Genomic DNA, 27859 nt, shown 5'->3' on the forward strand with positions numbered 1-27859 from the left:
TATTCAATGAACCCTGTGCTGCCCTGGGCACCTCATACTTATTCAATGAATGTGCTGCCCTGGGTACCCTATACCTATTTGAATGGCTATGTTCTCAATGTCTAATCTAGTGGCCAGTGTGCAGCAATGGATTTAGAGAGGACAGTGCAACTCACACATCACTGCCAGTGACAGGAACAGGAAGGCTCCTCCCAGCAGGAGGGCGTCTGGTTTGCAGGATCTGATCACCCTCATGAACAAGACCTTGGCTTGCTGCTGCTCCTCCTCCCCGCTGGAGCCCTCTGCCTCGGTCCCGGCACTGCAGGGGAGCGCAGTCTCCCAGAACAGGCAGGCCGTCACCGTCACTGCATTGGCCAGCAGGCAGAAGCCGAGGCACGACGAGCCGGTGACGATCTCCACGGGCTTCATATACACCGCCCGCTGCCAGCTCTGGAGAGCCGGAGTGAGAGCGCACAGTGCGGCCACATAGAGCAGAGGGGCCCGGCCCATCACAGCACTGCCTCTCCCAGCTTGAGAGAGGAGACTCAGGGAGGTCTGACTGAGCAGGGCCAGTTTAACCAGGGCCACCAGCCAGAGGCAGAGCAGCGACTCGGCCCCGAAGGGGTCCAGCGTGAGGGGCAGCAGGAGAAGCCCGCAGTGCAGCAGGGAGCTGGCTGCGATATCACACGCCAGGAAGGATATCACCACAGCAATCACATTCATCACTGCAGCAGAATGATCAAGTCCAGACTGACAGAGACTATTACACCTACAAAAGAGAAGGACAGCGAGAAACAGGTCTAGTGCAAACATTTGCCATCAAATTGATTTAGTTTTTCTAAATTGAGCGCTACTGAGAGTTTCGTAGTCATGTCTGATCTGCTCATTTTATTTGTCAATGTGTCATTTTTAATCAGATACCGGTATGCTGCCTATCAAATGTTCCTACTTTGCGTACTACAAGATCCAGTTTTCCCCTTGCCCAGATTAATTTTTCCTTGCAGTCTGAGGATGCCCATCAAAAACAATTCCCAAGTCTTTGGATATGAAAGGCGTGTTCTGTAAAGTTACATTTCAGTAACTAATCTGTTTTATATTAAATTCAGGCAGGTGCTGTTAACAGATGCGCCAATAGGATGACCGCATGTTTTACATTGAAGCGCAGGGCTTTCTCGAAACTATTAAGTAACCCCAAATACACTTGTGTAAAATTGTTTTGCAAAGATAGCATCCCTTTTGTGTGTTTCCTGCAGTTGGTTTTGTTCGTAGTGATTTGTGCAGAGGTCAATGACAGCGTACCATTCGCTCACGGGTCAAGTTTTGATACGGTACCACATTCTGACAGATGTACCACTTTCTGTCCCTACACCGGTGGCACATTTTGACGAAGGAGCAAACATTGACGTTATACCGGTAACGTACTCGTTAAGATGAGCTTGAGCACCTGCCCAAAAAGCATCTCGTGAAACTAAAGACCATTTCAAGATCATTTAAATAAATAAATAAATAAATAAATAAATAAAACGCGTCTTTGTGATAAATATTCTGAGTTAACTGGAACGATATTGTGTGTGTGTGTGTGTGTGTGTTTGAAAAAAGTTATGAATTATCGGATCCGAAATTTCTTCCACAGCACACGCTAAACAATAAAACGACACGAGGTTTACACCTGCAAGCACTTTTGTGAATTGTTGTAATTTATTTGCACCTGTTTGTAACATTAAATACGCGTTTAACACAGACTTGCTTACCTGCCGCCGTGTCAGTCCCAGTCCGCTTCTTTGTTTTTCACTGCTTTCACTTTCAATTCGCCCTATGGGAAGCGGCAGGGGATTCCCATTCTAATGCGAGAGAGGATTTCCAATAATGCAAGATATTGATGACGCTGGGTATGAAGAAGCCTGCGTGTGGGTTTCTCGATTCTTTAAATGGTGCATTGCAAATTATTGTGCTTGTTTCCTGAATGGTTTTCACAAAAGATATGTGGATGTGTTTTCAAAGCCGCCAGCTGGTGCTTCTGTTCATCATTTTGATTTTTTTGTGAACTTGGTTTTACTCGTTAAAACAACGACTATACAAAAAATAAATAAAAGGATGTGTAGTTTGTTATTTTCACCATTCTTCTAGATCCCATATTGGCTGCATACCTGTGCTTCTGCTTTACTTTTGCAATTCAGTGTTTTTACAAACCTGTGAAACTGCAATCTGCCTAGATATTGCTGATGCTGCAATAATCCTACTGGCTGACGCTTTTTTTTGTGTGACCAACCAGATGCAGTCTAGCGGTTATGTTTAGCTAAACGTTGAAGAGCGTGTAAGGACCAAGTCAAAGTCTGTGCCATATAGAAACAGTTTCCAGTGCTGTATTATTGTATAATTGCCCTCCCCTCCCTCTGCAGGCAGGTTCGCTCAGGTCTCAGTGTGGAGAATGGGTATTAATGCACTGTGCTGTTCCAGTGACTGCCCTCCCCTCCCTCTGCAGGCAGGTTCGCTCAGGTCTCAGTGTGGAGAATGGGTATTAATGCACTGTGCTGTTCCAGTGACTGCCCTCCCCTCCCTCTGCAGCAGGTTCGCTCAGGTCTCAGTGTGGAGAATGGGTAGTAAAGCACTGTGCTGTTCCAGTGACTGCCCTCCCCTCCCTCTGCAGGCAGGTTCGCTCAGGTCTCAGTGTGGAGAATGGGTATTAATGCACTGTGCTGTTCCAGTGACTGCCCTCCCCTCCCTCTGCAGGCAGGTTCGCTCAGGTCTCAGTGTGGAGAATGGGTAGTAAAGCACTGTGCTGTTCCAGTGACTGCCCTCCCCTCCCTCTGCAAGCAGGTTCATGGTCTCAGTGTGGAGAATGGGTAGTAAAGCACTGTGCTGTTCCAGTGACTGCCCTCCCCTCCCTCTGCAAGCAGGTTCATTCAGGTCTCAGTGTGGAGAATGGGTAGTAAAGCACTGTGCTGTTCCAGTGACTGCCCTCCCCTCCCTCTGCAGGCAGGTTCACTCAGGTCTCAGTGTGGAGAATGGGTATTAATGCACTGTGCTGTTCCAGTGACTGCCCTCCCCTCCCTCTGCAGGCAGGTTCTCTCAGGTCTCAGTGTGGAGAATGGGTAGTAAAGCACTGTGCTGTTCCAGTGACTGCCCTCCCCTCCCTCTGCAGGCAGGTTCTCTCAGGTCTCAGTGTGGAGAATGGGTAGCAATGCAGGGTGCTGTTCCAGTGACTGCCCTCCCCTCCCTCTGCAGGCAGGTTCTCTCAGCTCTCAGTGTATCCTCTGCACTCATCACAGTCTAATGAAGGGCACTCAGTAAGCAGTGTGTGTTTCTGCTCACGTGTGCAAGGGGCGAGGGAAGGCCCTCTTTCCCTATTGAACCCTGGGCCGCCTCTGTGTGATTCTTCTTGTTCAGAAGCAGAGCCGTGCTGCTGCTCCCCTTGCAGCTTTCAATTAACACACTCGCACACGTTATTTGTTTCTTTGTTTTTTTTCATTATTACATTTTCTTTGTGACTTTTGTGATAATGTGTTCAGTGCAGTGTTTGAGCAGCGAGCCCCTGTCTGGATTACTCCTCGAAGAACTGGGGCAGGTTGTTTCCCCAGACGACTTTCTCCTCCATCCCCTTCTCTGTGATACAGACGAGATACCCCACACCCCCGCTAGAGCCGTCTCTCCCCATCGCCAGGGGACAGAGCTGCACAGAGAGAGGGGGGGGAGAGAGGAGAGAGAGAGAGAGAGAGAGAGAGAGAGAGAGAGAGAGAGAGAGGTGAACAATTGAAGGAGCCACATGCACAACATGAATGAGCTTCCATAGCATTGCAAACAACTCCTTGTGTTGTTGCTTCTCATTAGGTAAGGTCTGAAACACCGGACCCTTAGCACAGAATTTATTTAAATAAGTTTTGGAGAAACACGCTTGTTATTATAAACACTTTCAAACTGTTTCCTTCTCACTTTCTGTTTCATTATTAAGGTGGATTTTAGACTTTTGAAAATGGACACCCTGGGTGAATAAATACAAAGTAAAAATGAAAATGTATAGCAGCGTGCTTTTTTTTTTTTTTTAACAGAAACGCGGAGTCGCGACGCCTCTCGCCTCGACAAGGTGACGCGTGTAAGCAGCCTCCCGGTCCACGTCTCCCGCTTCAACACCACAAGCTCCCCGATGCTGCCCACTGACCGAGTTCCCTTCATGCGTGAGCAATGGAAACGCAATGCGGTCCATATTAAAGAACGCAAAAAAGAAAGTATTCGTGCCAGGCGCTTTGAAACTGAAAGTGTTACACTGACTCGTATTTCGCTTAAATAATGTTATTTTAATAAAACTTTTCGATATTCTACGCATACACTTTAATTGAACCCCCCTCCCCCCCCCTCGGATCCAGAACGGCAAGGTGCTATATTTTAAATAGGGACGAATGCTAGAAGTATGTGCGCTAGAGGGCGCTCTAATCCACTCGCTATGGAGTGCGCTGCTTCACTGAACAGCGCGGATTAGTGGGGATTCCCGAATGAAAACCTGTTGAGACTAATTCTGCCTGGCAACCAGTGACACGTGCAAAAAATAAAAATGCGATTTGTTAATGGGCGAAATGCAATAAATTCCACGCTACCGCAATTCAATGTGTTTGTACTGGTATGAAACCCCCTAAAAAAACCCAACAAAGACTCCCTGCGCAGTGTGATAACGTACAGTACTACGTGCCGGTAAAAAAAGGGTTGATGATGTTAAACCACAGTTTAAACAGCATCATAATACATCATTATTAAATTATGGCACAACTGGAGTGAATTTATATGTTACAAAAATCACTACAATACGTATCAAATGTAAAAACTATGAGTTCATGTCAAAATTACCTGAATAGTCTAGTGATCTCAAACTGCAGTTAGTGCATAGTCTAGTGATCTCAAACCACAGTTACAATGTAATTCAATACAGTCTAGTCTAGTGATCTTAAACTGCAGTTACAATGTAATTCAATACAGTCTAGTCTAGTGATCTCAAACTGCAGTTACAATGTAATTCAATACAGTCTAGTCTAGTGATCTCAAACTGCAGTTACAATGTAATTCAATACAGTCTAGTCTAGTGATCTCAAACTGCAGTTACAATGTAATTCAATACAGTCTAGTCTAGTGATCTCAAACTGCAGTTACAATGTAATTCAATACAGTCTAGTCTAGTGATCTCAAACTGCAGTTACAATGCAATTCAATACAGTCTAGTCTAGTGATCTCAAACTGCAGTTACAATGTAATTCAATGTCTAATTCAATACAGTCTAGTCTAGTGATCTCAAACTGCAGTTACAATGTAATTCAATACAGTCTAGTCTAGTGATCTCAAACTGCAGTTACAATGTAATTCAATACAGTCTAGTCTAGTGATCTCAAACTGCAGTTACAATGCAATTCAATACAGTCTAGTCTAGTGATCTCAAACTGCAGTTACAATGTAATTCAATACAGTCTAGTCTAGTGATCTCAAACTGCAGTTACAATGTAATTCAATACAGTCTAGTCTAGTGATCTCAAACTGCAGTTACAATGCAATTCAATACAGTCTAGTCTAGTGATCTCAAACTGCAGTTACAATGTAATTCAATACAGTCTAGTCTAGTGATCTCAAACTGCAGTTACAATGTAATTCAATACAGTCTAGTCTAGTGATCTCAAACTGCAGTTACAATGTAATTCAATACAGTCTAGTCTAGTGATCTCAAACTGCAGTTACAATGCAATTCAATACAGTCTAGTCTAGTGATCTCAAACTGCAGTTACAATGTAATTCAATACAGTCTAGTCTAGTGATCTCAAACTGCAGTTACAATGCAATTCAATACAGTCTAGTCTAGTGATCTCAAACTGCAGTTACAATGTAATTCAATACAGTCTAGTCTAGTGATCTCAAACTGCAGTTACAATGTAATTCAATACAGTCTAGTCTAGTGATCTCAAACTGCAGTTACAATGCAATTCAATACAGTCTAGTCTAGTGATCTCAAACTGCAGTTACAATGTAATTCAATACAGTCTAGTCTAGTGATCTCAAACTGCAGTTACAATGTAATTCAATACAGTCTAGTCTAGTGATCTCAAACTGCAGTTACAATGTAATTCAATACAGTCTAGTCTAGTGATCTCAAACTGCAGTTACAATGTAATTCAATACAGTCTAGTCTAGTGATCTCAAACTGCAGTTACAATGCAATTCAATACAGTCTAGTCTAGTGATCTCAAACTGCAGTTACAATGTAATTCAATACAGTCTAGTCTAGTGATCTCAAACTGCAGTTACAATGCAATTCAATACAGTCTAGTCTAGTGATCTCAAACTGCAGTTACAATGCAATTCAATACAGTCTAGTCTAGTGATCTCAAACTGCAGTTACAATGTAATTCAATACAGTCTAGTCTAGTGATCTCAAACTGCAGTTACAATGTAATTCAATACAGTCTAGTCTAGTGATCTCAAACTGCAGTTACAATGTAATTCAATACAGTCTAGTCTAGTGATCTCAAACTGCAGTTACAATGTAATTCAATACAGTCTAGTCTAGTGATCTCAAACTGCAGTTACAATGTAATTCAATACAGTCTAGTCTAGTGATCTCAAACTGCAGTTACAATGTAATTCAATACAGTCTAGTCTAGTGATCTCAAACTGCAGTTACAATGCAATTCAATACAGTCTAGTCTAGTGATCTCAAACTGCAGTTACAATGCAATTGCAGTTACAATGTAATTCAGTCTAGTCTAGTGGTGTCAAACTGCAGTTACAATGCAATTCAATACAGTCTAGTCTAGTGATCTCAAACTGCAGTTACAATGCAATTCAATACAGTCTAGTCTAGTGATCTCAAACTGCAGTTACAATGCAATTCAATACAGTCTAGTCTAGTGATCTCAAACTGCAGTTACAATGTAATTCAATACAGTCTAGTCTAGTGATCTCAAACTGCAGTCACAATGCAATTCAATAAAGTCTAGTGATCTCAAACTGCAGTTACAATGTAATGATAATATAGCTCATAGAATGTAAATGGCACTGTAGAATTGCAGATTAATATCACTCTATTTAAACTAGTTTTGCAGGGAGCTGCAGTCTGCACTAATCGCTCTGCTAGTCCTCTGCTTGCACCGTGCATGCCGCGTTTTCTCTTGTAATGTAGCGATTGCCAGGGCTGACTGCGAGCTGGAATCAAAACCTGTGTCAGAGCCGCCTTCACAGCGATAGATGACGCGGCACAAAGGTCGGCCTCCGATTGGCTATTTGTGAAAACGGACAATTATATGTATTTATTTTTGTGAATATGTGTTTTTGCGTGCTCTGAATAAGGGGTAAAAAAACAACTACTATTAATAAATGCATACTGGAAATTTTTTTGAACAATTTTAAGACTTGGAGCTCAGATTTCTGGGTGTAAAATAGCAACTTACTAGTCAAATGTTATGAGTGCTTCCATGTTAAATGCGCAGCACTCGCGTATTTTGAGCTATGTGTGTATTCATATACCTTCCTGTGGGCATGCGGCTATAAGAATGCATGTCTCTCATCATCTAATACAAGCATTAGTTACCAGATCTTCAGAGTGAAAAACCGGAATGTTTATTTTCTTGTATTAAACTCTAAAGCAGTTAAAATAACTATAACACACTCATAATTAAAAAAATAAACATTGTGTGTGTGTGTGTCTGTGTGTCTGTGGCGCTGTGCCATGCAGTGTGTCTAATAATAACAACCCAGGAGCTCCCAGTGCTGCACAGTGCTCTAATAATAACAACCCAGGAGCTCCCAGTGCTGCACAGTGCTCTAATAATAACAACCCAGGAGCTCCCAGTGCTGCACAGTGCTCTAATAATAACAACCCAGGAGCCCCCAGTGCTGCACAGTGCTCTAATAATACCAACCCAGGAGCCCCCAGTGCTGCACAGTGCTCTAATAATAACAACCCAGGAGCCCCCAGTGCTGCACAGTGCTCTAATAATAACAACCCAGGAGCTCCCAGTGCTGCACAGTGCTCTAATAATAACAACCCAGGAGCCCCCAGTGCTGCACAGTGCTCTAATAATAACAACCCAGGAGCTCCCAGTGCTGCACAGTGCTCTAATAATAACAACCCAGGAGCTCCCAGTGCTGCACAGTGCTCTAATAATAACAACCCAGGAGCCCCCAGTGCTGCACAGTGCTCTAATAATAACAATCCAGGAGCCCCCAGTGCTGCACAGTGCTCTAATAATAACAACCCAGGAGCTCCCAGTGCTGCACAGTGCTCTAATAATAACAACCCAGGAGCCCCCAGTGCTGCACAGTGCTCTAATAATAACAACCCAGGAGCTCCCAGTGCTGCACAGTGCTCTAATAATAACAACCCAGGAGCCCCCAGTGCTGCACAGTGCTCTAATAATAACAACCCAGGAGCTCCCAGTGCTGCACAGTGCTCTAATAATAACAACCCAGGAGCTCCCAGTGCTGCACAGTGCTCTAATAATAACCAATCCAGGAGCCCCCAGTGCTGCACAGTGCTCTAATAATAACAACCCAGGAGCTCCCAGTGCTGCACAGTGCTCTAATAATAACAACCCAGGAGCTCCCAGTGCTGCACAGTGCTCTAATAATAACAACCCAGGAGCTCCCAGTGCTGCACAGTGCTCTAATAATAACAACCCAGGAGCTCCCAGTGCTGTTAGCAAAAACACAGGTCAAAAGCTCTCTCCTTCCATGCAGCTAGCTGGGCCGTTGGAATATGACACCGCCTATATCCTCTCACACAAAACAACATCTTCAGCAGCACAAACAGGCTGTGACAGTGCAACTAGCAGTGTGCTAACACATTCACACCCACACACACACACACAGTGCTGCACAGTGCAATAACACAATCCACACACCACAGTGCTCTAATAATAACAATCCAGGAGCACACGCAGTGCTGCACAGTGCTCTAATAATAACAATCCAGGAGCCCCCAGTGCTGCACAGTGCTCTAATAATAACAACCCAGGAGCCCCCAGTGCTGCACAGTGCTCTAATAACACCAACAGGAGCACCCACACAGTGCACACACCAGGAGCACCCACACACACACCCGCACACACAACACACACACACACTGCACACTCTAATAATACAACCCAGGAGCTCCCAGTGCTGCACAGTGCTCTAATAATACCCAGGAGCGCACACACACACCTGCACAGCACACACACACACACTCTAATAATAACACACACACCACAGTGCTGCACACACGCAACACACACACACACACACACACACACACACACACACACACACACACACACACAACCCAGGAGCTCCCACCGTACACAAAAAAATACTGTTGGAGATTAGGAGAGGGTTTTTGTGTACATGACACTATCAACACCCCCACGCAAACACACACACACACACCCACACGCACACACCCGCACACCGACACCTGCCTCAGACTGAAAAGATGCAGACAATCTTAGAGTGTATCACATTAAGTGTGTTAATGGTATATAGATTGAAGATATAGCAAGCTTACTTTTAAAATAAATTCTTCATACAACAATATGAGATAGATTACTTATAGTTGCTTTATCAAGTTGCACTAAAAGTTATTTCACACGCAGAGTGTGCAAACTAAAATGTGAATGTGTTACAATGAATTGATTTAGTTCTATGAAAGGAAAATGCAACTGGAATTATACTCAACGGTTCCTTGTTAGACTTTTGGTTGGCTGGTTTGGAAACTCAATCTCAAGTGTCCAGTACAAAAAAGGTTCTCCTTTCAGCAACGAAGTCTTGAATCCCCAAATCAGATCAAACTCGACAACAGTTTGCAATTTTCTTTAGAATCAACCAACAGGTGCAACAAAGTCTTCAATCCTGGGTAAGATCAACACAGCAGCGCCCGTCCGCTCTGTGCTCTTCGCTCTTCGCTGAATCTTTAGTTAGCAGGCAGCAGGGTGCAGTTTCTTTTGGATCCTGTGGGTTTTTAGGTGTACAGCAGAACCAGACTTTCTTTCAGTGTTCCACACTGTGTGTCTAAGTGACTGTATTGCTGCGTGACAGTGTGTCTGTGTGTATCTGTGTCTGTGTGTGTGTGTGTGTGTGTGTGTGTGTGTGTCTGTGTGTGACTGTGTGTGTCTGTGTGACTGTGTGTGTGTGTGTGTGACTGTGTGTATCTGTGTGTGACTGACACATGTGGTGAACACACACCAGACACACTGACTGTGTGTGTGTGTGTGTGTGACTGTGTGTATCTGTGTGACTGTATCTGTGTGACTGTGTCTGTGTGTACATGGGCTGTGCTCTTGATCCCAGGCTAACAAAGCTGTCCTTTAAATGACTTGCTGGTGTTTGTGTCTCGTTCAGAAAAATAAAGTTTTCTCGTTGCTGACTTGTGTATACTGTTCCTCTTGGTTTCACACACAAACACACACATCCTTTTTCAATAAAGTTTTTTTTATTATTATTAAAAATTGGAACAGAAACACCTGCATTGACAAACATGTAAAAAAAAACAAAAAAAACCCAGCTGCAACCCACTGGCAAAGACTGAACTCACAAGAGATTCGTTTGGCATTAATTAACCCACTGGCAAAGACTGAACTCACAAGAGATTCGTTTGGCATTAATTAACCCACTGGCAAAGACTGAACTCACAAGAGATTCGTTTGGCATTAATTAAAAGAAGTTCTGCATTTTAAAATTAGACTCTAATAAATAAACAGAACACTGTTGTGGATTCTCAAACTGTATTTGATTTAACAAAACCGATTTAAATAAGGAAACAACTTGTCAGTTACAGCCGTGACTCACTTTGTTTCAGTGGATATTAATATGAAGTCATATTTACATCTTGTGTTTGCAGATACTGTGAAAATTACTGCATGGAAATATTAGAAATATGCAGCTTAAAAAAAGGATCTAAAGCTACTGGAAACTAGAACTTAAAAAATGAACAAAGCAGAATGCAATAATAATCCTGGAGTGCAAAAATGAATAGAACAGAAACACACACTGCATTTCGACCTGCTGAATCAATGCACTATGATATAACTCAATAGAGAAACACACACTGCATTTCGACCTGCTGAATTGTGAATGTACTGGAGTCATGGTCCCTGCGCACTGCCAAGCAAAAAGCATGGAGCTACGAAGTCTCGCAGAAAGAGGCCACTTCAATTAACATTCAGCTGAGAAAAAAACATTTCAGAACAACTCAAATGCAGAACAGAGACCACTGTTTGGTTTGATTTGATGATGAAAGAAGTGTACAGTGATGAAGTCATTGTGGTACCCCGTCACAGTGAATGCCTCAGAGCACTTCCTGTACAGCCTTTGTTTTTGTGATTATTGTGATTGTGATTTTCCACAGCAGTATCATAGTATTCTTCCACAGCCGTCTCAATGTGCAGTGTGCAGTGTGCCGTGTGCCGTGTGCCGTGTGCCGTGTGCCGTGTGCAGTGTGCAGTGTGCCGTGTGCAGTGTGCCGTGTGCAGTGTGCAGTGTGCCGTGTGCCGTGTGCAGTGTGCCGTGTGCCGTGTGCAGTGTGCAGTGCAGTCTGCTCTGAGCTCTCAGTTCTGCTGTTGTTCTGGTCCCTCCTGGTCCTTGTCACCCCCGTTGCGGTTGAAGCCCCTGCTCTGTTTCTCCAGCAGGCTCTGGTAGACACCCCCTCTTTGCAGCAGATCCGAGTGGCTCCCCTGCTCCACCACCTCCCCTCCCTGCAGCACGATGATGCGGTCCGCCCGCTCCAGGGAGCTCAGTTTGTGAGAGATCAGGAGCACAGAGCAGTGATGCCCATTCAGTACAGCCGACTGGACCTGCATAGGGGAACAGCAACACAGTGCAATCACACCACTGCACACAGGGAACAGCAACACAGTGCAATCACAAAACTGTACACAGGGAACAGCAACACAGTGCAATCGCACCACTGCACACAGGGGAACAGCAACACAGTGCAATCACAAAACTGCACATAGGGAACAGCAACACAGTGCAATCATACCACTGCACACAGGGGAACAGCAACACAGTGCAATCACACCACTGCACATAGGGAAACACAACCGTGTATTTGTATTTGTATGTGTTTGTATCTCAGTGTGTTTGCTGTACGTACCAGGTGCTCAGTCTCGGTGTCCAGGGAGCTGGTGGCGTAGTCCAGGATGAGAATGCGGGGGTCCCTGAGCAGAGCCCGAGCGATCGCCACGCGCTGCTTCTGACCCCCCGAGAGCTGCCCGCCCTTCTCACCAGCGTCTGTAAACACACAGGACACAGACTTTAAACACAGAGCAAACCTGCGCCCCCCTCTCTCATCTCAATCACTAACACTGAGCAAACCTGCACCCCCTCTCTCATCTCAATCACTAACACTGAGCAAGCCTGTACCCCATCTCTCATCACTAACACTGTTAACACTGAGCAAGCCTGCACCCCCTCTCTCATCACTAATACTGAGCAAACCTGCACCCCATCTCTCATCTCAATCATTAACACTGAGCAAGCCTGTACTGTGCTGTGTTGTGCTGTGATGCTGGTCTTGCTGGTTTGGTGTGTGCTGTGCTGTGCTGTGCTGTGCTGTACTGTGATGCTGGTCTCGCTGGTTTTGGTGTGTGCTGTGCTGTGATGTAGGTCTTGCTGGTTTGGTGTGTGCTGTGCTGTGATGCTGATCTCGCTGGTCTGGTGTGTGCTGTGCTGTGCTGTGATGCTGGTCTCGCTGGTTTGGTGTGTGCTGTGATGCTGGTCTCGCTGGTTTTGGTGTGTGCTGTGCTGTGATGTAGGTCTTGCTGGTTTGGTGTGTGCTGTGCTGTGATGCTGATCTCGCTGGTCTGGTGTGTGCTGTACTGTACTGTGATGCTGGTCTCGCTGGTTTGGTGTGTGCTGTGATGCTGGTCTCGCTGGTTTGGTGTGTGCTGTACTGTACTGTGATGCTGGTCTCGCTGGTTTGGTGTGTGCTGTGATGCCGGTCTTGCTGGTTTGGTGTGTGCTGTGCTGTACTGTACTGTGATGCTGGTCTCGCTGGTTTGGTGTGTGCTGTGATACTGGTCTCGCTGGTTTGGTGTGTGTTGTGCTGTGCTGTGATGCTGGTCTCGCTGGTTTGGTGTGTGCTGTGATGCTGGTCTCGCTGGTTTGGTGTGTGCTGTGCTGTGCTGTACTGTGATGCTGGTCTCGCTGGTTTGGTGTGTGCTGTGCTGTGCTGTGATGCTGGTCTCGCTGGTTTGGTGTGTGCTGTGATACTGGCCTCGCTGGTTTGGTGTGTGTTGTGATGCAGGTCTTGCTGGTTTGTTGTGTATTGTACTGTGCTGTACTGTGCTGTGCTGTAGCTCCCTCACCGGTGCTGTAGCCCTCCTGCAGCCCCGTGATGAAGTCGTGTGCGATGGCTCTCTTGGCTGCTTGCTGCACCTCCTCCTCGGTGCTCTGCTCCATTCCATACGAGATGTTCTCCTGAACCGAGCGAGCGAAGAGCACCGGCTCCTGACTCACCAGAGCAACCTGGCAGGGCAACGAGAAACAATCAGTAACCAGCAATCACTAACTAGCAATCATTAACCTAGAGATAATAATCAGCAACCACTGACCTAGACAATAACCAGCAATCGCTAACCTAGACAATAACCAGCAATCACTAACCAGCAGTCACTAACCTAGACAACCAGCAATCACTAACCTAGACAATAACCAGCAATCAATAACCAGCAATCACTAACCTACAGATAATAACTACCAATCAATAACATATAGACTATAATCAATAACCTATTAACAATAATCAAGACCAAATAACCTATAGCAAATAACCAGCAATCACTATCTTCTTTTAATTTGTAATACAGACTGACTGATTGATTGTCTTTAGAGGTCAGATGTGTCAAGTCATCCCTTGAGTCTGCTTCTATTATAATGGTCAAGCTGCCAATGCCAAATCCACAAACCACAAGCAGTGAGTGCACTGTGAGTGCTGGTAGAGTGAGTGCAGTGTGTGTGCAGTGTTAGTGCTGGTTGTGTGAGTGCAGTGTGAGTGCTGGTAGTGTTAGTGCTGGTAGTGTGAGTGCAGTGTGAGTGCTGGTAGTGTGAGTGCAGTGTGAGTGCCGGTAGTGTGAGTGCTGGTAGAGTGAGTGCACTGTGAGTGCTGGCTGTGTGAGTGCAGTGTGAGTGCAGTGTTAGTGCTGGTTGTGTGAGTGCAGTGTGAGTGCTGGTAGTGTGAGTGCAGTGTGAGTGCAGTGTGAGTGCTGGTAGTGTGAGTGCGTTACCTTCCTGTGCAGGTACGAGTGCTGGTAGTCTTGAAGAGGAGCTCCATCTAGCAGGATCTCTCCACTCTGGGGCTGGTAGAAGCGCTCCAGCAGACACACACACGTTGACTTCCCCCCGCCAGAGGGTCCCACCAGAGCCGTGATCTCACCGGGGCGAAGCTCAAACGAGACGTTCTAGAGGAGAGAGAGAGAGAGAGAGAGAGAGAACACAATGAAAGAGAGTAAAGCAGAGATACACTCTCAGAGAGCGACGCCTCTCTTGCCTGGTTTGTCACCGTGTTGATTCTCAAGCACAGTGGAGCGGGCTGTGGCTCTCTGCGGAGGCTCTCACCTTGAGCACAGCGGTGTCGGGTCTGCGGGGGTAGGCGAAGCTGACATTCCTGAACTCCACGTGTCCCCTCAGCGTCTCAGGTGCGAGGGTCCCAGCTGTCATCTCCGGCTCGCGGTCCATGTACTCGAAGATCTTCTCTGAGGCTCCGATCGCCTTCTTCACGTGGGGATAGTATGAGAGCAGCACCTGAAACCACAGAAACCAGCAAAACCAGTGAGAGACCAACAACGCAGCCAGCAAACCCACAGAGAATCACAACACAGCCAGCAAAACCACAGAGAATCACAACACAGCCATCAAAACCAGAGAGAATCACAACACAGCCCTCAAAACCACAGAGAATCACAACACAGCCAGCAAAACCACAGAGAATCACAACACAGCCCTCAAAACCACAGAGAATCACAACACAGCCAGCAAAACCACAGAGAATCACAACACAGCCCTCAAAACCACAGAGAATCACAACACAGCCATCAAAACCACAGAGAATCACAACACAGCCATCAAAACCAGAGAATCGAAACACAGCCATCAAAACCACAGAGAATCACAACACAGCCATCAAAACCAGAGAATCACAACACAGCCATCAAAACCAGAGAGAATCACAACACCGCCCTCAAAACCAGAGAGAATCACAACACAACCATCAAAACCACAGAGAATCACAACACAGCCATCAAAACCAGAGAATCACAACACAACCATCAAAACCAGAGAGAACCACAACACAGCCATCAAAACCAGAGAATCACAACACAACCATCAAAACCACAGAGAATCACAACACAGCCATCAAAACCAGAGAATCACAACACAGCCATCAAAACCACAGAGAATCACAACACAGCCATCAAAACCAGAGAATCATAACACAGCCCTCAAAACCACAGAGAATCACAACACAGCCCTCAAAACCACAGAGAATCATAACACAGCCATCAAAACCACAACACAGCCATAAACCCCACCCACAAAACAACGCACCCACTAAACCAGAAACCAAAGAACACAAATACAGTTCTTTCTGGTTTGTTTTAGAAATGTAACTGGTGTGTGTTTTTTTTCCTTTCAGAAGATTGTGTGAATACATTTGAATACATTTTGGGGATTGTGTCCCATTAGGATTTGCTACATAATGAGCGGAGAGCTTGTTGCAATAACACCCCCCTGCTCCTCACTGGAATTGCTGCGCTGTTTGAATTCATGTCTCACCTCCACAGCGGAGGAGAACTGCAGCTCATACAGGATGAAGGACACCAGATCTCCACTGCTCACATCCCCTGAGGTCACCAGCATCCCTCCGTAGTACAGGATAGAGACCTTCAGAGCCAGGCTGGAGAGCTGAAACAAGGACACAGCACTGAATACAGACACTATACAGACTGATACAGCATAAGAACATAAGAACATAAGAAAGTTTACAAACGAGAGGAGGCCATTCGGCCCATCTTGCTCGTTTGGTTGTTAGTAGCTTATTGATCCCAAAATCTCATCAAGCAGCTTCTTGAAGGATCCCAGGGTGTCAGCTTCAACAACATTACTGGGGAGTTGATTCCAGACCCTCACAATTCTCTGTGTAAAAAAGTGTCTCCTATTTTCTGTTCTGAATGCCCCTTTATCTAAACTCCATTTGTGACCCCCTGTCCTTGTTTCTTTACCTGCATAGAGACCTTCAGAGCCAGGCTGGAGAGCTGAAACAAGGACACAGCACTGAATACAGACACTATGATGGGGCTGGGTCTCTGTGTTAGACATGGGGCTTAGAGATGGGGCTCTGTGTTGAAGACAGGTTGACCGTGTTCTTGTTCACGCTCTCTCTGTCACTTACACTGTTTGTCCAGGAGGAGGCAGCGTAGGCAGCAGCCTCGATCTTGTTGAGCCAGTACGTCTCCTCCAGTTTGTCTCGGTATCGCTCCGCCTCGCCCCCCTCGTTAGCGAAGCTGCGCACCGTCTTCATCGACGAGAACGTCTCCATGGCAACGGCGTTCGCCTTCGCCAGAGACTCCTGCACTCTGACCGACAGGTTCTAGGAGAAGAAACAGAAAGAAATGGAGTGGCAGGTTCCTGTAGGGTTACTCTGAATACACATTCAGCCGGGCACAATGCGCAGTGGGCTGTAAAGTCAAGGATCGCTAAGAACTCATCTACACTGGATGACTTTACCTGCTAGATCTTGTGATGAGGGCAGTTCTGTATAGTTTTACCTGGTATATTAAGGATAGCTCTCTTAGTTTTACCTGGTATAATGATAGCTGTGTTATAAGGACAGCTCTGTATAGTTTTACTGGTATAATAAGGATAGCTCTGTTAGTTTTACTGGTATAATGAGGTCAGTGCTGTATAGTTTTACTGGTATAATAAGGTCAGTGCTGTATAGTTTTACTGGTATAATAAGGTCAGTGCTGTATAGTTTTACTGGTATAATAAGGTCAGTCTGTATAGTTTTACCTGGTAGAATTTCCCAGTCAGCTCTGGAATGACCCAGATGATGGGCAGGCCGATGGCAGTGAAGAGGGACAGTTTCCAGGACAGGCTGAGCATGAAGCCGAACAGACACAGCACCCTCATGAAATACCACATGAGCAGGCTGAGCTTCTCACTCAGAGACTCGCTCATCGTGTTCGTGTCCGTCGTGATGCGGGATGTGATGTCACCTGGGGAACGGACGAGGCAGCACACTGAGTCACGAGGGCACTGCGACACTGTGGGGAAGCTAGGCAGCGCTGTGTATTACACTGTGTGCATCGCGCTATGTATTACACTGTGTGCATCGCGCTATGTATTACACTGTGTGCATTGCGCTATGTATTACACTGTGTGCATCGTGCTATGTATTACACTGTGTGAATCGTGCTATGTATTACACTGTGTGCATCGCGCTATGTATTACACTGTGTGCATTGCGCTATGTATTACACTGTGTGCATTGCGCTATGTATTACACTGTGTGCATTGCGCTATGTATTACACTGTGTGCATCGCGCTATGTATTACACTGTGTGCATTGCGCTATGTATTACACTGTGTGCATTGCGCTATGTATTACACTGTGTGCATTGCGCTATGTATTACACTGTGTGCATTGCGCTATGTATTACACTGTGTGCATTGCGCTATGTATTACACTGTGTGCATTGCGCTATGTATTACACTGTGTGCATTGCGCTATGTATTACACTGTGTGCATTGCGCTATGTATTACACTGTGTGCATTGCGCTATGTATTACACTGTGTGCATTGCGCTATGTATTACACTGTGTGCATTGCGCTATGTATTACACTGTGTGCATCGCGCTATGTATTACACTGTGTGCATTGCGCTATGTATTACACTGTGTGCATCGCGCTATGTATTACACTGTGTGCATTGCGCTATGTATTACACTGTGTGCATTGCGCTATGTATTACACTGTGTGCATCGCGCTATGTATTACACTGTGTGCATTGCGCTATGTATTACACTGTGTGCATTGCGCTATGTATTACACTGTGTGAATCGTGCTATGTATTACACTGTGTGCATCGCGCTATGTATTACACTGTGTGCATCGCGCTATGTATTACACTGTGTGCATCGCGCTATGTATTACACTGTGTGCATCGCGCTATGTATTACACTGTGTGCATTGCGCTATGTATTACACTGTGTGCATCGCGCTATGTATTACACTGTGTGAATCGCGCTATGTATTACACTGTGTGAATCGTGCTATGTATTACACTGTGTGCATCGCGCTATGTATTACACTGTGTGCATTGCGCTATGTATTACACTGTGTGCATTGCGCTATGTATTACACTGTGTGCATTGCGCTATGTATTACACTGTGTGCATCGCGCTATGTATTACACTGTGTGCATCGCGCTATGTATTACACTGTGTGCATTGCGCTATGTATTACACTGTGTGCATCGCGCTATGTATTACACTGTGTGAATTGCGCTATGTATTACACTGTGTGAATCGTGCTATGTATTACACTGTGTGAATCGCGCTATGTATTACACTGTGTGAATCGTGCTATGTATTACACTGTGTGAATCGTGCTATGTATTACACTGTGTGCATTGCGCTATGTATTACACTGTGTGCATTGCGCTATGTATTACACTGTGTGCATTGCGCTATGTATTACACTGTGTGCATTGCGCTATGTATTACACTGTGTGCATCGCGCTATGTATTACACTGTGTGCATCGCGCTATGTATTACACTGTGTGCATCGCGCTATGTATTACACTGTGTGCATCGCGCTATGTATTACACTGTGTGCATTGCGCTATGTATTACACTGTGTGCATTGCGCTATGTATTACACTGTGTGCATCGCGCTATGTATTACACTGTGTGCATCGCGCTATGTATTACACTGTGTGCATTGCGCTATGTATTACACTGTGTGAATCGTGCTATGTATTACACTGTGTGAATCGTGCTATGTATTACACTGTGTGAATCGCGCTATGTATTACACTGTGTGAATCGTGCTATGTATTACACTGTGTGAATCGCGCTATGTATTACACTGTGTGCATCGCGCTATGTATTACACTGTGTGCATCGCGCTATGTATTACACTGTGTGCATTGCGCTATGTATTACACTGTGTGCATTGCGCTATGTATTACACTGTGTGCATTGCGCTATGTATTACACTGTGTGCATCGCGCTATGTATTACACTGTGTGCATTGCGCTATGTATTACACTGTGTGCATTGCGCTATGTATTACACTGTGTGCATTGCGCTATGTATTACACTGTGTGCATTGCGCTATGTATTACACTGTGTGCATTGCGCTATGTATTACACTGTGTGCATTGCGCTATGTATTACACTGTGTGCATTGCGCTATGTATTACACTGTGTGCATCGCGCTATGTATTACACTGTGTGCATCGCGCTATGTATTACACTGTGTGCATCGCGCTATGTATTACACTGTGTGAATCGTGCTATGTATTACACTGTGTGCATCGCGCTATGTATTACACTGTGTGCATTGCGCTATGTATTACACTGTGTGCATCGCGCTATGTATTACACTGTGTGCATCGCGCTATGTATTACACTGTGTGCATTGCGCTATGTATTACACTGTGTGCATCGCGCTATGTATTACACTGTGTGCATTGCGCTATGTATTACACTGTGTGCATCGCGCTATGTATTACACTGTGTGAATCGCGCTATGTATTACACTGTGTGCATCGCGCTATGTATTACACTGTGTGCATTGCGCTATGTATTACACTGTGTGCATCGCGCTATGTATTACACTGTGTGCATCGCGCTATGTATTACACTGTGTGCATCGCGCTATGTATTACACTGTGTGCATCGCGCTATGTATTACACTGTGTGCATCGCGCTATGTATTACACTGTGTGCATTGCGCTATGTATTACACTGTGTGCATTGCGCTATGTATTACACTGTGTGCATTGCGCTATGTATTACACTGTGTGCATTGCGCTATGTATTACACTGTGTGCATCGCGCTATGTATTACACTGTGTGCATCGCGCTATGTATTACACTGTGTGCATTGCGCTATGTATTACACTGTGTGCATCGCGCTATGTATTACACTGTGTGCATTGCGCTATGTATTACACTGTGTGCATCGCGCTATGTATTACACTGTGTGCATTGCGCTATGTATTACACTGTGTGCATTGCGCTATGTATTACACTGTGTGCATTGCGCTATGTATTACACTGTGTGCATTGCGCTATGTATTACACTGTGTGCATCGCGCTATGTATTACACTGTGTGCATTGCGCTATGTATTACACTGTGTGCATCGCGCTATGTATTACACTGTGTGCATTGCGCTATGTATTACACTGTGTGCATTGCGCTATGTATTACACTGTGTGCATTGCGCTATGTATTACACTGTGTGCATCGCGCTATGTATTACACTGTGTGCATTGCGCTATGTATTACACTGTGTGCATCGCGCTATGTATTACACTGTGTGCATCGCGCTATGTATTACACTGTGTGCATTGCGCTATGTATTACACTGTGTGCATTGCGCTATGTATTACACTGTGTGCATCGCGCTATGTATTACACTGTGTGCATCGCGCTATGTATTACACTGTGTGCATCGCGCTATGTATTACACTGTGTGCATTGCGCTATGTATTACACTGTGTGCATCGCGCTATGTATTACACTGTGTGCATCGCGCTATGTATTACACTGTGTGCATTGCGCTATGTATTACACTGTGTGCATTGCGCTATGTATTACACTGTGTGCATTGCGCTATGTATTACACTGTGTGCATTGCGCTATGTATTACACTGTGTGCATCGCGCTATGTATTACACTGTGTGAATCGTGCTATGTATTACACTGTGTGAATCGTGCTATGTATTACACTGTGTGCATTGCGCTATGTATTACACTGTGTGCATTGCGCTATGTATTACACTGTGTGCATTGCGCTATGTATTACACTGTGTGAATCGTGCTATGTATTACACTGTGTGCATTACACTGTATTACTCTGTATGCATTATGCTATATGTTACAATGCTCACTCCACTCACCGGTGTGCGCCGTGTCGAAGAAGGCAATGTCCTGCCGCAGCACTGACCTGAAGACCCGGCTCTGGATTCTCATGTGAATCCGGCTCATTGTGATGTTATAGATGAGGTCACACACAAACTCCGACACAGTACTGCAGGGAGAACAAGCACACAAACTGATATAGCAAGAGCACAGAGACAGCACTGCGGGGACAAGCACACAAACTGATACAGGGGAGACAGCACTGCGGGGAGAACAAGCACACAAACTGATACAGCAAGAGCACAGAGACAGCACTGCGGGGAGAACAAGCACACAAACTGATACAGCAAGAGCACAGAGACAGCACTGCGGGGAGAACAAGCACACAAACTGATACAGCAAGAGCACAGAGACAGCACTGCGGGGAGAACAAGCACACAAACTGATACAGCAAGAGCACAGAGACAGCACTGCGGGGAGAACAAGCACACAAACTGATACAGCAAGAGCACAGAGACAGCACTGCGGGGAGAACAAGCACACAAACTGATACAGCAAGAGCACAGAGACAGCACTGCGGGGAGAACAAGCACACAAACTGATACAGCAAGAGCACAGAGACAGCACTGCGGGGAGAACAAGCACACAAACTGATACAGCAAGAGCACAGAGACAGCACTGCGGGGAGAACAAGCACACAAACTGATACAGCAAGAGCACAGAGACAGCACTGCGGGGAGAACAAGCACACAAACTGATACAGAAAGAGCACAGGGGACAACACAAAGACTGAGTACATCTCCATTAATAACCCTAAACAGGCTGTGCTCTAGTAAGAAATTACCTGAGTAAGACAGAGCATTGCATTTGAAGCAAGCCACATAAAGCAAGCCTAATTAGATTCATACTTTTTAAATGGTTAAAATTTAGAACGTTTACTCAAAATCTACTTTCAAAGTTTTGAAAATCAGTCCCTAAGTAGCTCTAGTAATAATGCAATAATCCTGCAGTTGCACACAGAGACAGCACGGCGGGGAGAACAAGCATAATCACATTAAAAACACACACACACACACACACACACACACACACACACACACACACACACACACCGTGCCTCAACGCAGTGTCACTGCAAAACATGCTGGAGCTGCCTGCGATGTGATGTCACAAAGTAGTTCCATTGTAATAACAGAACTCTGCGTAATTCAAATGTTATTACATAGTTACAAGAATGTTGCATTAGAACTGCACAATCACTGAGTAATTATTCAGTGTAATCGCAGTTCTGTGCAATGTTATAAGCTGTGGTGTCCTGATCCAATAGAAATGCTCTCTATAGAGACCTCACCTCCCGATGGTGATCAGGGCCATGGCAGTGATGGCGTTGTTGAAAGCTTCGGGCTCCTCCTCGTTCATGATCCAGTCTGTCATCCTCCCTGTGTAGTAGGGAATAGCCATCTCACCTGCAGAGAAACAGCAAGGCTGAGCGACCCTCCTTTCTTTAAACCAGCTGCTTTATTTTGTTTTCCATCTTATTTAAAAAATGTACGAAAACTGGATCATTGTTTCAAAATTCTGTACGAATATTGAAGCATGTAGAATCCACGCTGGTCCTGTCACTGGATTTAAAACAATATTAACACATGAGAGTCTGCTAGACATGCTCTTACCCAGGGATGACACCACCAGGAAGACCCCCACCACTGCGAAGTGCCTGGCGTCGGGGATCATCTGCTCCGCCAGCCTCCTCAGCGACGCCCCGTTTCTCTTCTGGGACCCAGGTTCGGACGGGGAGGGGGCGTAGCGCTGCCACAGCACAGCCGTCGCGATGGTCACTCCGTACCCCAGCGCCAGGGCGCTCGGGCAGTGCCAGCCCCACAGGAGCTCCTGCGCCCCGCCTGCACTCCCAGCCCGCAGCGTGGCGTAGCAGGGCAGGAGCAGGCTCAGGAGCAGCACGCTCTGCAGGGCATCGCTGCTCAGCAGCCAGGCCGGGCACTGCGGCGCCCTGCGGACGGTGTGATAGGACAGGCTCAGCACGGCGGCCCGCAGCACACCCGTCACCCACAGGCTCCACAGAGGGAGCTGCAGCTCCGGCACTGGAACCCGGGTCAGCCCGAGCCTCAGGGCATGAGTGATGGCCACGTCTAGCACTGGGAGACACGCCAGCGCTGCCAGCGGCTTCATGGTGAGGGCTGGGGGGGGGAGAGGAGAGAGGGGGAATCATAAATCAGACAAGAGAAATCAGAAGATCAGTCAAGGAATCCCAGCACCACTCTCGGCTGGCTCATCCTACAGTCTTCCAACCAGGAGGGCGCTGGTGTGTGAGAATGCAACTGGCAGCCTCGCTGGGATCAGCACACAGTCACACAATGGATCCAGGTTTTACTGGGCTCTATTATTACAATCCCTTATGGAAAAACATATATTTTAATATTTAGTAGAAAAGTGTGATCCTTATATTTTTCATATATAGAAATTGGCCTCTTTTATATATATTTAAAATATATGGGATATATTTAAAATATATTTTAGTCTGTAATCCATATATTTATTTAATATGTACAGACTAATGAAAATATATGGTGCACCATTTATTTTCAACATATTAAATAAATATATGGATTACAGACTAAAATATATTTTAAATACCTAAAAAGGGGCCAATTTCTATATATGAAAAGTACAGAGATCATACTTTTCTACCATATATTAAATATACATGTTTGTTCCCTAAGGATCCCACTGGATCCAGGTTTTACTGTGCTGTTATTGCAATAACACAGACACACACACACACACAGAGAGAGAGAGAGAGAGAGAGAGAGAGAGAGAGAGAGAGAGAGAGAGAGAGAGAGAATTAACCCATTAAGTGCTAAACTATTTTTTCTCTGACATGCACTGCAATTTGATACACTCTAAATCAGTGATCCAGCATTCTGCTAGTTTCCAGTCTGTTAGAAGTGCAAAATGAAAGTCACAATGTATATTCAGAGCGTCCTGTTTAGAGGACAGTGCAGAGAAATCTCACGCCAGCTATGCAGCTCAACACAAAGAAAATAGAGCCGCTGTATCATCACTGCGGGGAGGAAAAAACACATCAAGAAATTGATCGTTTTAGGGTTATTTTATATTGAGGCGTAATACAAGCGTCTGAGGGGCTGTATCTGCAAAATTAACCGATTAAGACTGAACTTTTGCGGTTAACACAATTAGAGTAAGTTATCATAACTATATACTTGAAGAGGACGTTAAAATAACAGGGAGATGATCTGCTCTGTAATGGGAGTCTTGTTATTACTGAGCTCACAGAATGCATGTAAAACCTGGACTGGCTCACACTGCTCTGCAATGGGAGGCTGGACTGCTCTAACATTATTATTTTTAACATCCCTTTTAATTTCTTCAATAAACAATCAATTCCATGTTTTACAACAACCAAGCAAGTACAGCAGGCGGATATACTGCTGTCAACGCCGGGCTCTGTTACCACAGTCCTGTGCGACCTGCATTGAACTCACCCGAGACAGCTAACTACAAGGAAATTATAATTAACCAAACACACACACCCATTCTACAGGCACAGTGGACAAATGTAATAATAACCTAAAATAGCAAGTTTTTGCTGCGTCTTTTTTCAATTCAAGGTTAGTTTCACTCACTTATCCCTCCGTATTGCAGCGCGTTGTGTGCAAGACACACAGCTGTAGAAAGTGAAACAGACCTGCACACGGTAAATCAGATACTAGAGTTTAATATTATTAATAACAATAACAATAACCAACACGTGGAAACGTGTGTGTCGTTTTCAGGACGTCTCAATGCGCTCATTATTTATTCTCACCTTGTTACTGTATAACGTTATAGGTTTGCAGGAAGAAATGTGCTCCTAAATCACCCAAAACAACAGAAACAATGTAGTCCGCTTTGCGATTCTCTCCCTCTCTCTTTTGTCTCGTCTCTGCCGGTTTTATCAGACTGGTTATGAAACCGAAAGTGTTAGAGACCAAAAGAAACGCCCTTTTGTTTCCAGCAACAGATACATACCAATATATAAACAGGGCTTAAACTGAAACTGTTTACACCGCTCTGTGTAAAATATATCCTACAGTATATATAACAAATGTAATTATATTGAACCCACTGGAAGCTGACAGAGCCCGCTCTGTGGTTGTGAGGAGAGCTCGGGTAACAGCGCCACCTTGCGGTCAATCAGCGAGACCGGGCACTATACACGATCCCTTTCCTATTGTGTGTCACTATTCACAACACCACTGAACTAACCGGGATACACAGTTAATTATTATTATTATTATTATTATTATTTTTTTGCTAGACTAAAAGTCCCCCCGTTTTAATTCAGCCAGCAACCGAAAGTAAAAGTGAAAGCACGACGCGGAAGGATGCCGTTCAGCAGCGCATGTTCGATACTCAGAAAGCTGCAGGTTCGGTTGTATCTGGGTCAGTACCAGTGCACGTGTGTGTTTTGAATGCTTTAGTTATTTACCATGTGAAATAGAAGAACTAGTCACGGTCTTAAAAACAAACAAACAAACAAACAAACAAACAAAAAAAAACTAAAAGGGTATTTTATAGCAGCGCTAGCAAATGCATACATTTTAATGTGAGTTTGGAGGTTTAATAAAATTGCCTTTGGAAAATCCGTTTTTCCATCCATACAAGTAAAACCTGGGTTTTAGCTGTCAGGCGCGTGCGTATTGCTTGATGCATGTATAGCTGTCAGGCGCGTGCGTATTGCTTGATGCATGTATAGCTGTCAGGCGCGTGCGTATTGCTTGATGCATGTATAGCTGTCAGGCGCGTGCGTATTGCTTGATGCATGTATAGCTGTCAGGCGCGTGCGTATTGCTTGATGCATGTATAGCTGTCAGGCGCGTGCGTATTGCTTGATGCATGTATAGCTGTCAGGCGCGTGCGTATTGCTTGATGCATGTATAGCTGTCAGGCGCGTGCGTATTGCTTGATGCATGTATAGCTGTCAGGCGCGTGCGTATTGCTTGATGCATGTATAGCTGTCAGGCGCGTGCGTATTGCTTGATGCCTGTATAGCTGTCAGGCGCGTGCGTATTGCTTGATGCATGTATAGCTGTCAGGCGCGTGCGTATTGCTTGATGCATGTATAGCTGTCAGGCGCGTGCGTATTGCTTGATGCATGTATAGCTGTCAGGCGCGTGCGTATTGCTTGATGCATGTATAGCTGTCAGGCGCGTGCGTATTGCTTGATGCATGTATAGCTGTGTGTTGCCGCGGTGACGCGCTGCCCTGCGTTGGTGGTGTTCAGTAGTAGGAGAACGCATTCCCGACCTCTTTCTTGGCAGGTGTATAAAACCCCACACAGCAGACAACAAACAAAAAAACAGACCTCTGTGCCCAGCGACCCATCTTATTATTACCAGCAACGACTCTACTGCCAGTAAGAAACACCACTGGAGCTTAACAGTTCCACAGCATCAGAGCTCAAGAAAGAGAAATGCTTATTTTTTACTCACCTTAGGGATAGAGAAAGTGAAATGGGTGGTTATATTATACATTGGTTTTATACAGCTGCTGGCAACAGTGGAATCATTCTCAGGTGCTGTGTATCTAGTTTCGCAGGGACGTGATCATTCTGCTGCAGTGATGAATGTGATTGATGTGGTGATATCCTTCCTGGCGTGTGATATCGCAGCCAGCTCCCTGCTGCACTGCGGGCTTCTCCTGCTGCCCCTCACACTGGACCCCTTCGGGGCCGAGTCGCTGCTCTGCCTCTGGCTGGTGGCCCTGGTTAAACTGGCCCTGCTCAGTCAGACCTCCCTGAGTCTCCTCTCTCAAGCTGGGAGAGGCAGTGCTGTGATGGGCCGGGCCCCTCTGCTCTATGTGGCCGCGCTGTGCGCTCTCACTCCGGCTCTCCAGAGCTGGCAGCGGGCGGTGTATGTGAAGCCCGTGGAGATCGTCACCGGCTCGCCGTGCCTCGGCTTCTGCCTGCTGGCCAATGCAGTGACGGCGACGGCCTGCCTGTTCTGGGAGACTGCGCTCCCCTGCAGTGCCGGGACCGAGGCAGAGGGCTCCAGCAGGGAGGAGAAGCAGCAGCAAGACAAGGTCTTGTTCATGAGGGTGATCAGATCCTGCAAACCAGACGCCCTCCTGCTGGGAGGAGCCTTCCTGTTCCTGTCACTGGCAGTGATGTGTGAGTTGCACTGTCCATCTATAACTCCATTGCTGCCCACTGGCCACTAGATTAGACAGTGAGAACATAGCCATTGAATAGGTGTGGGGTACCCAGGGCAGCACATTCATTGAATAAGTATGAGGTGCCCAGGGCAGCACAGGGTTCATTGAATAGGTATGAGGTGCCCAGGGCAGCACAGGGTTCATTGAATAGGTATGAGGTTCCCAGGGCAGCACAGGGTTCATTGAATAGGTATGAGGTGCCCAGGACAGCACAGGGTTCATTGAATAGGTATGAGGTGCCCAGGGCAGCACAGGGTTCATTGAATAGGTATGAGGTGCCCAGGACAGCACAGGGTTCATTGAATAGGTATGAGGTGCCCAGGACAGCACAGGGTTCATTGAATAGGTATGAGGTGCCCAGGACAGCACAGGGTTCATTGAATAGGTATGAGGTGCCCAGGACAGCACAGGGTTCATTGAATAGGTATGAGGTGCCCAGGACAGCACAGGGTTCATTGAATAGGTATGAGGTGCCCAGGGCAGCACAGGGTTCATTGAATAGGTATGAGGTGCCCAGGACAGCACAGGGTTCATTGAATAGGTATGAGGT

At 45.8% G+C, this 27859-nt stretch overlaps 1 protein-coding gene and 1 pseudogene across 1 annotated transcript; both read right to left on the bottom strand.

Annotated features, from left to right (window-relative positions):
- The window catches only part of LOC121304183, a 26956-nt pseudogene extending 24791 nt beyond the window's left edge, over positions 1–2165 (bottom strand).
- Positions 2166–11441: 9276 nt separating this feature from the next.
- tap1 (transporter 1, ATP-binding cassette, sub-family B (MDR/TAP)) lies at positions 11442–25188 on the bottom strand. The gene is made up of 12 exons (XM_041235347.1): positions 24923–25188; positions 22752–23273; positions 22430–22544; positions 21117–21247; positions 16993–17198; positions 16373–16570; positions 15757–15885; positions 14539–14724; positions 14208–14381; positions 13290–13449; positions 12077–12213; positions 11442–11774 (listed from the first exon to the last, which is right to left on the bottom strand). The coding sequence occupies exons 2-12, from the start codon at positions 23263–23265 to the stop codon at positions 11529–11531; spliced, it is 2196 nt and encodes a 731-aa protein (XP_041091281.1). The 5' UTR covers positions 23266–23273; positions 24923–25188; the 3' UTR covers positions 11442–11528.
- Positions 25189–27859: the final 2671 nt, after the last annotated feature.

This window comes from Polyodon spathula, chromosome 37, assembly GCF_017654505.1.
Source record: "Polyodon spathula isolate WHYD16114869_AA chromosome 37, ASM1765450v1, whole genome shotgun sequence".
NCBI lineage: Eukaryota > Metazoa > Chordata > Actinopteri > Acipenseriformes > Polyodontidae > Polyodon > Polyodon spathula.

Excerpts from the sequence above, each read along its gene's own strand:
- tap1 (XM_041235347.1), bottom strand. The coding sequence starts at position 23,265 with ATGAAGCCGCTGGCAGCGCTGGCGTGTCTCCCAGTGCTAGACGTGGCC. Across the intron at positions 14,725-15,756 it reads AGTTCTCCTCCGCTGTGGAG|GTGCTGCTCTCATACTATCC; the intron begins GTGAGACATGAA and ends CTGTGGTTTCAG. Across the intron at positions 12,214-13,289 it reads GCAGGAGGGCTACAGCACCG|ACGCTGGTGAGAAGGGCGGG; the intron begins GTGAGGGAGCTA and ends GTGTGTTTACAG.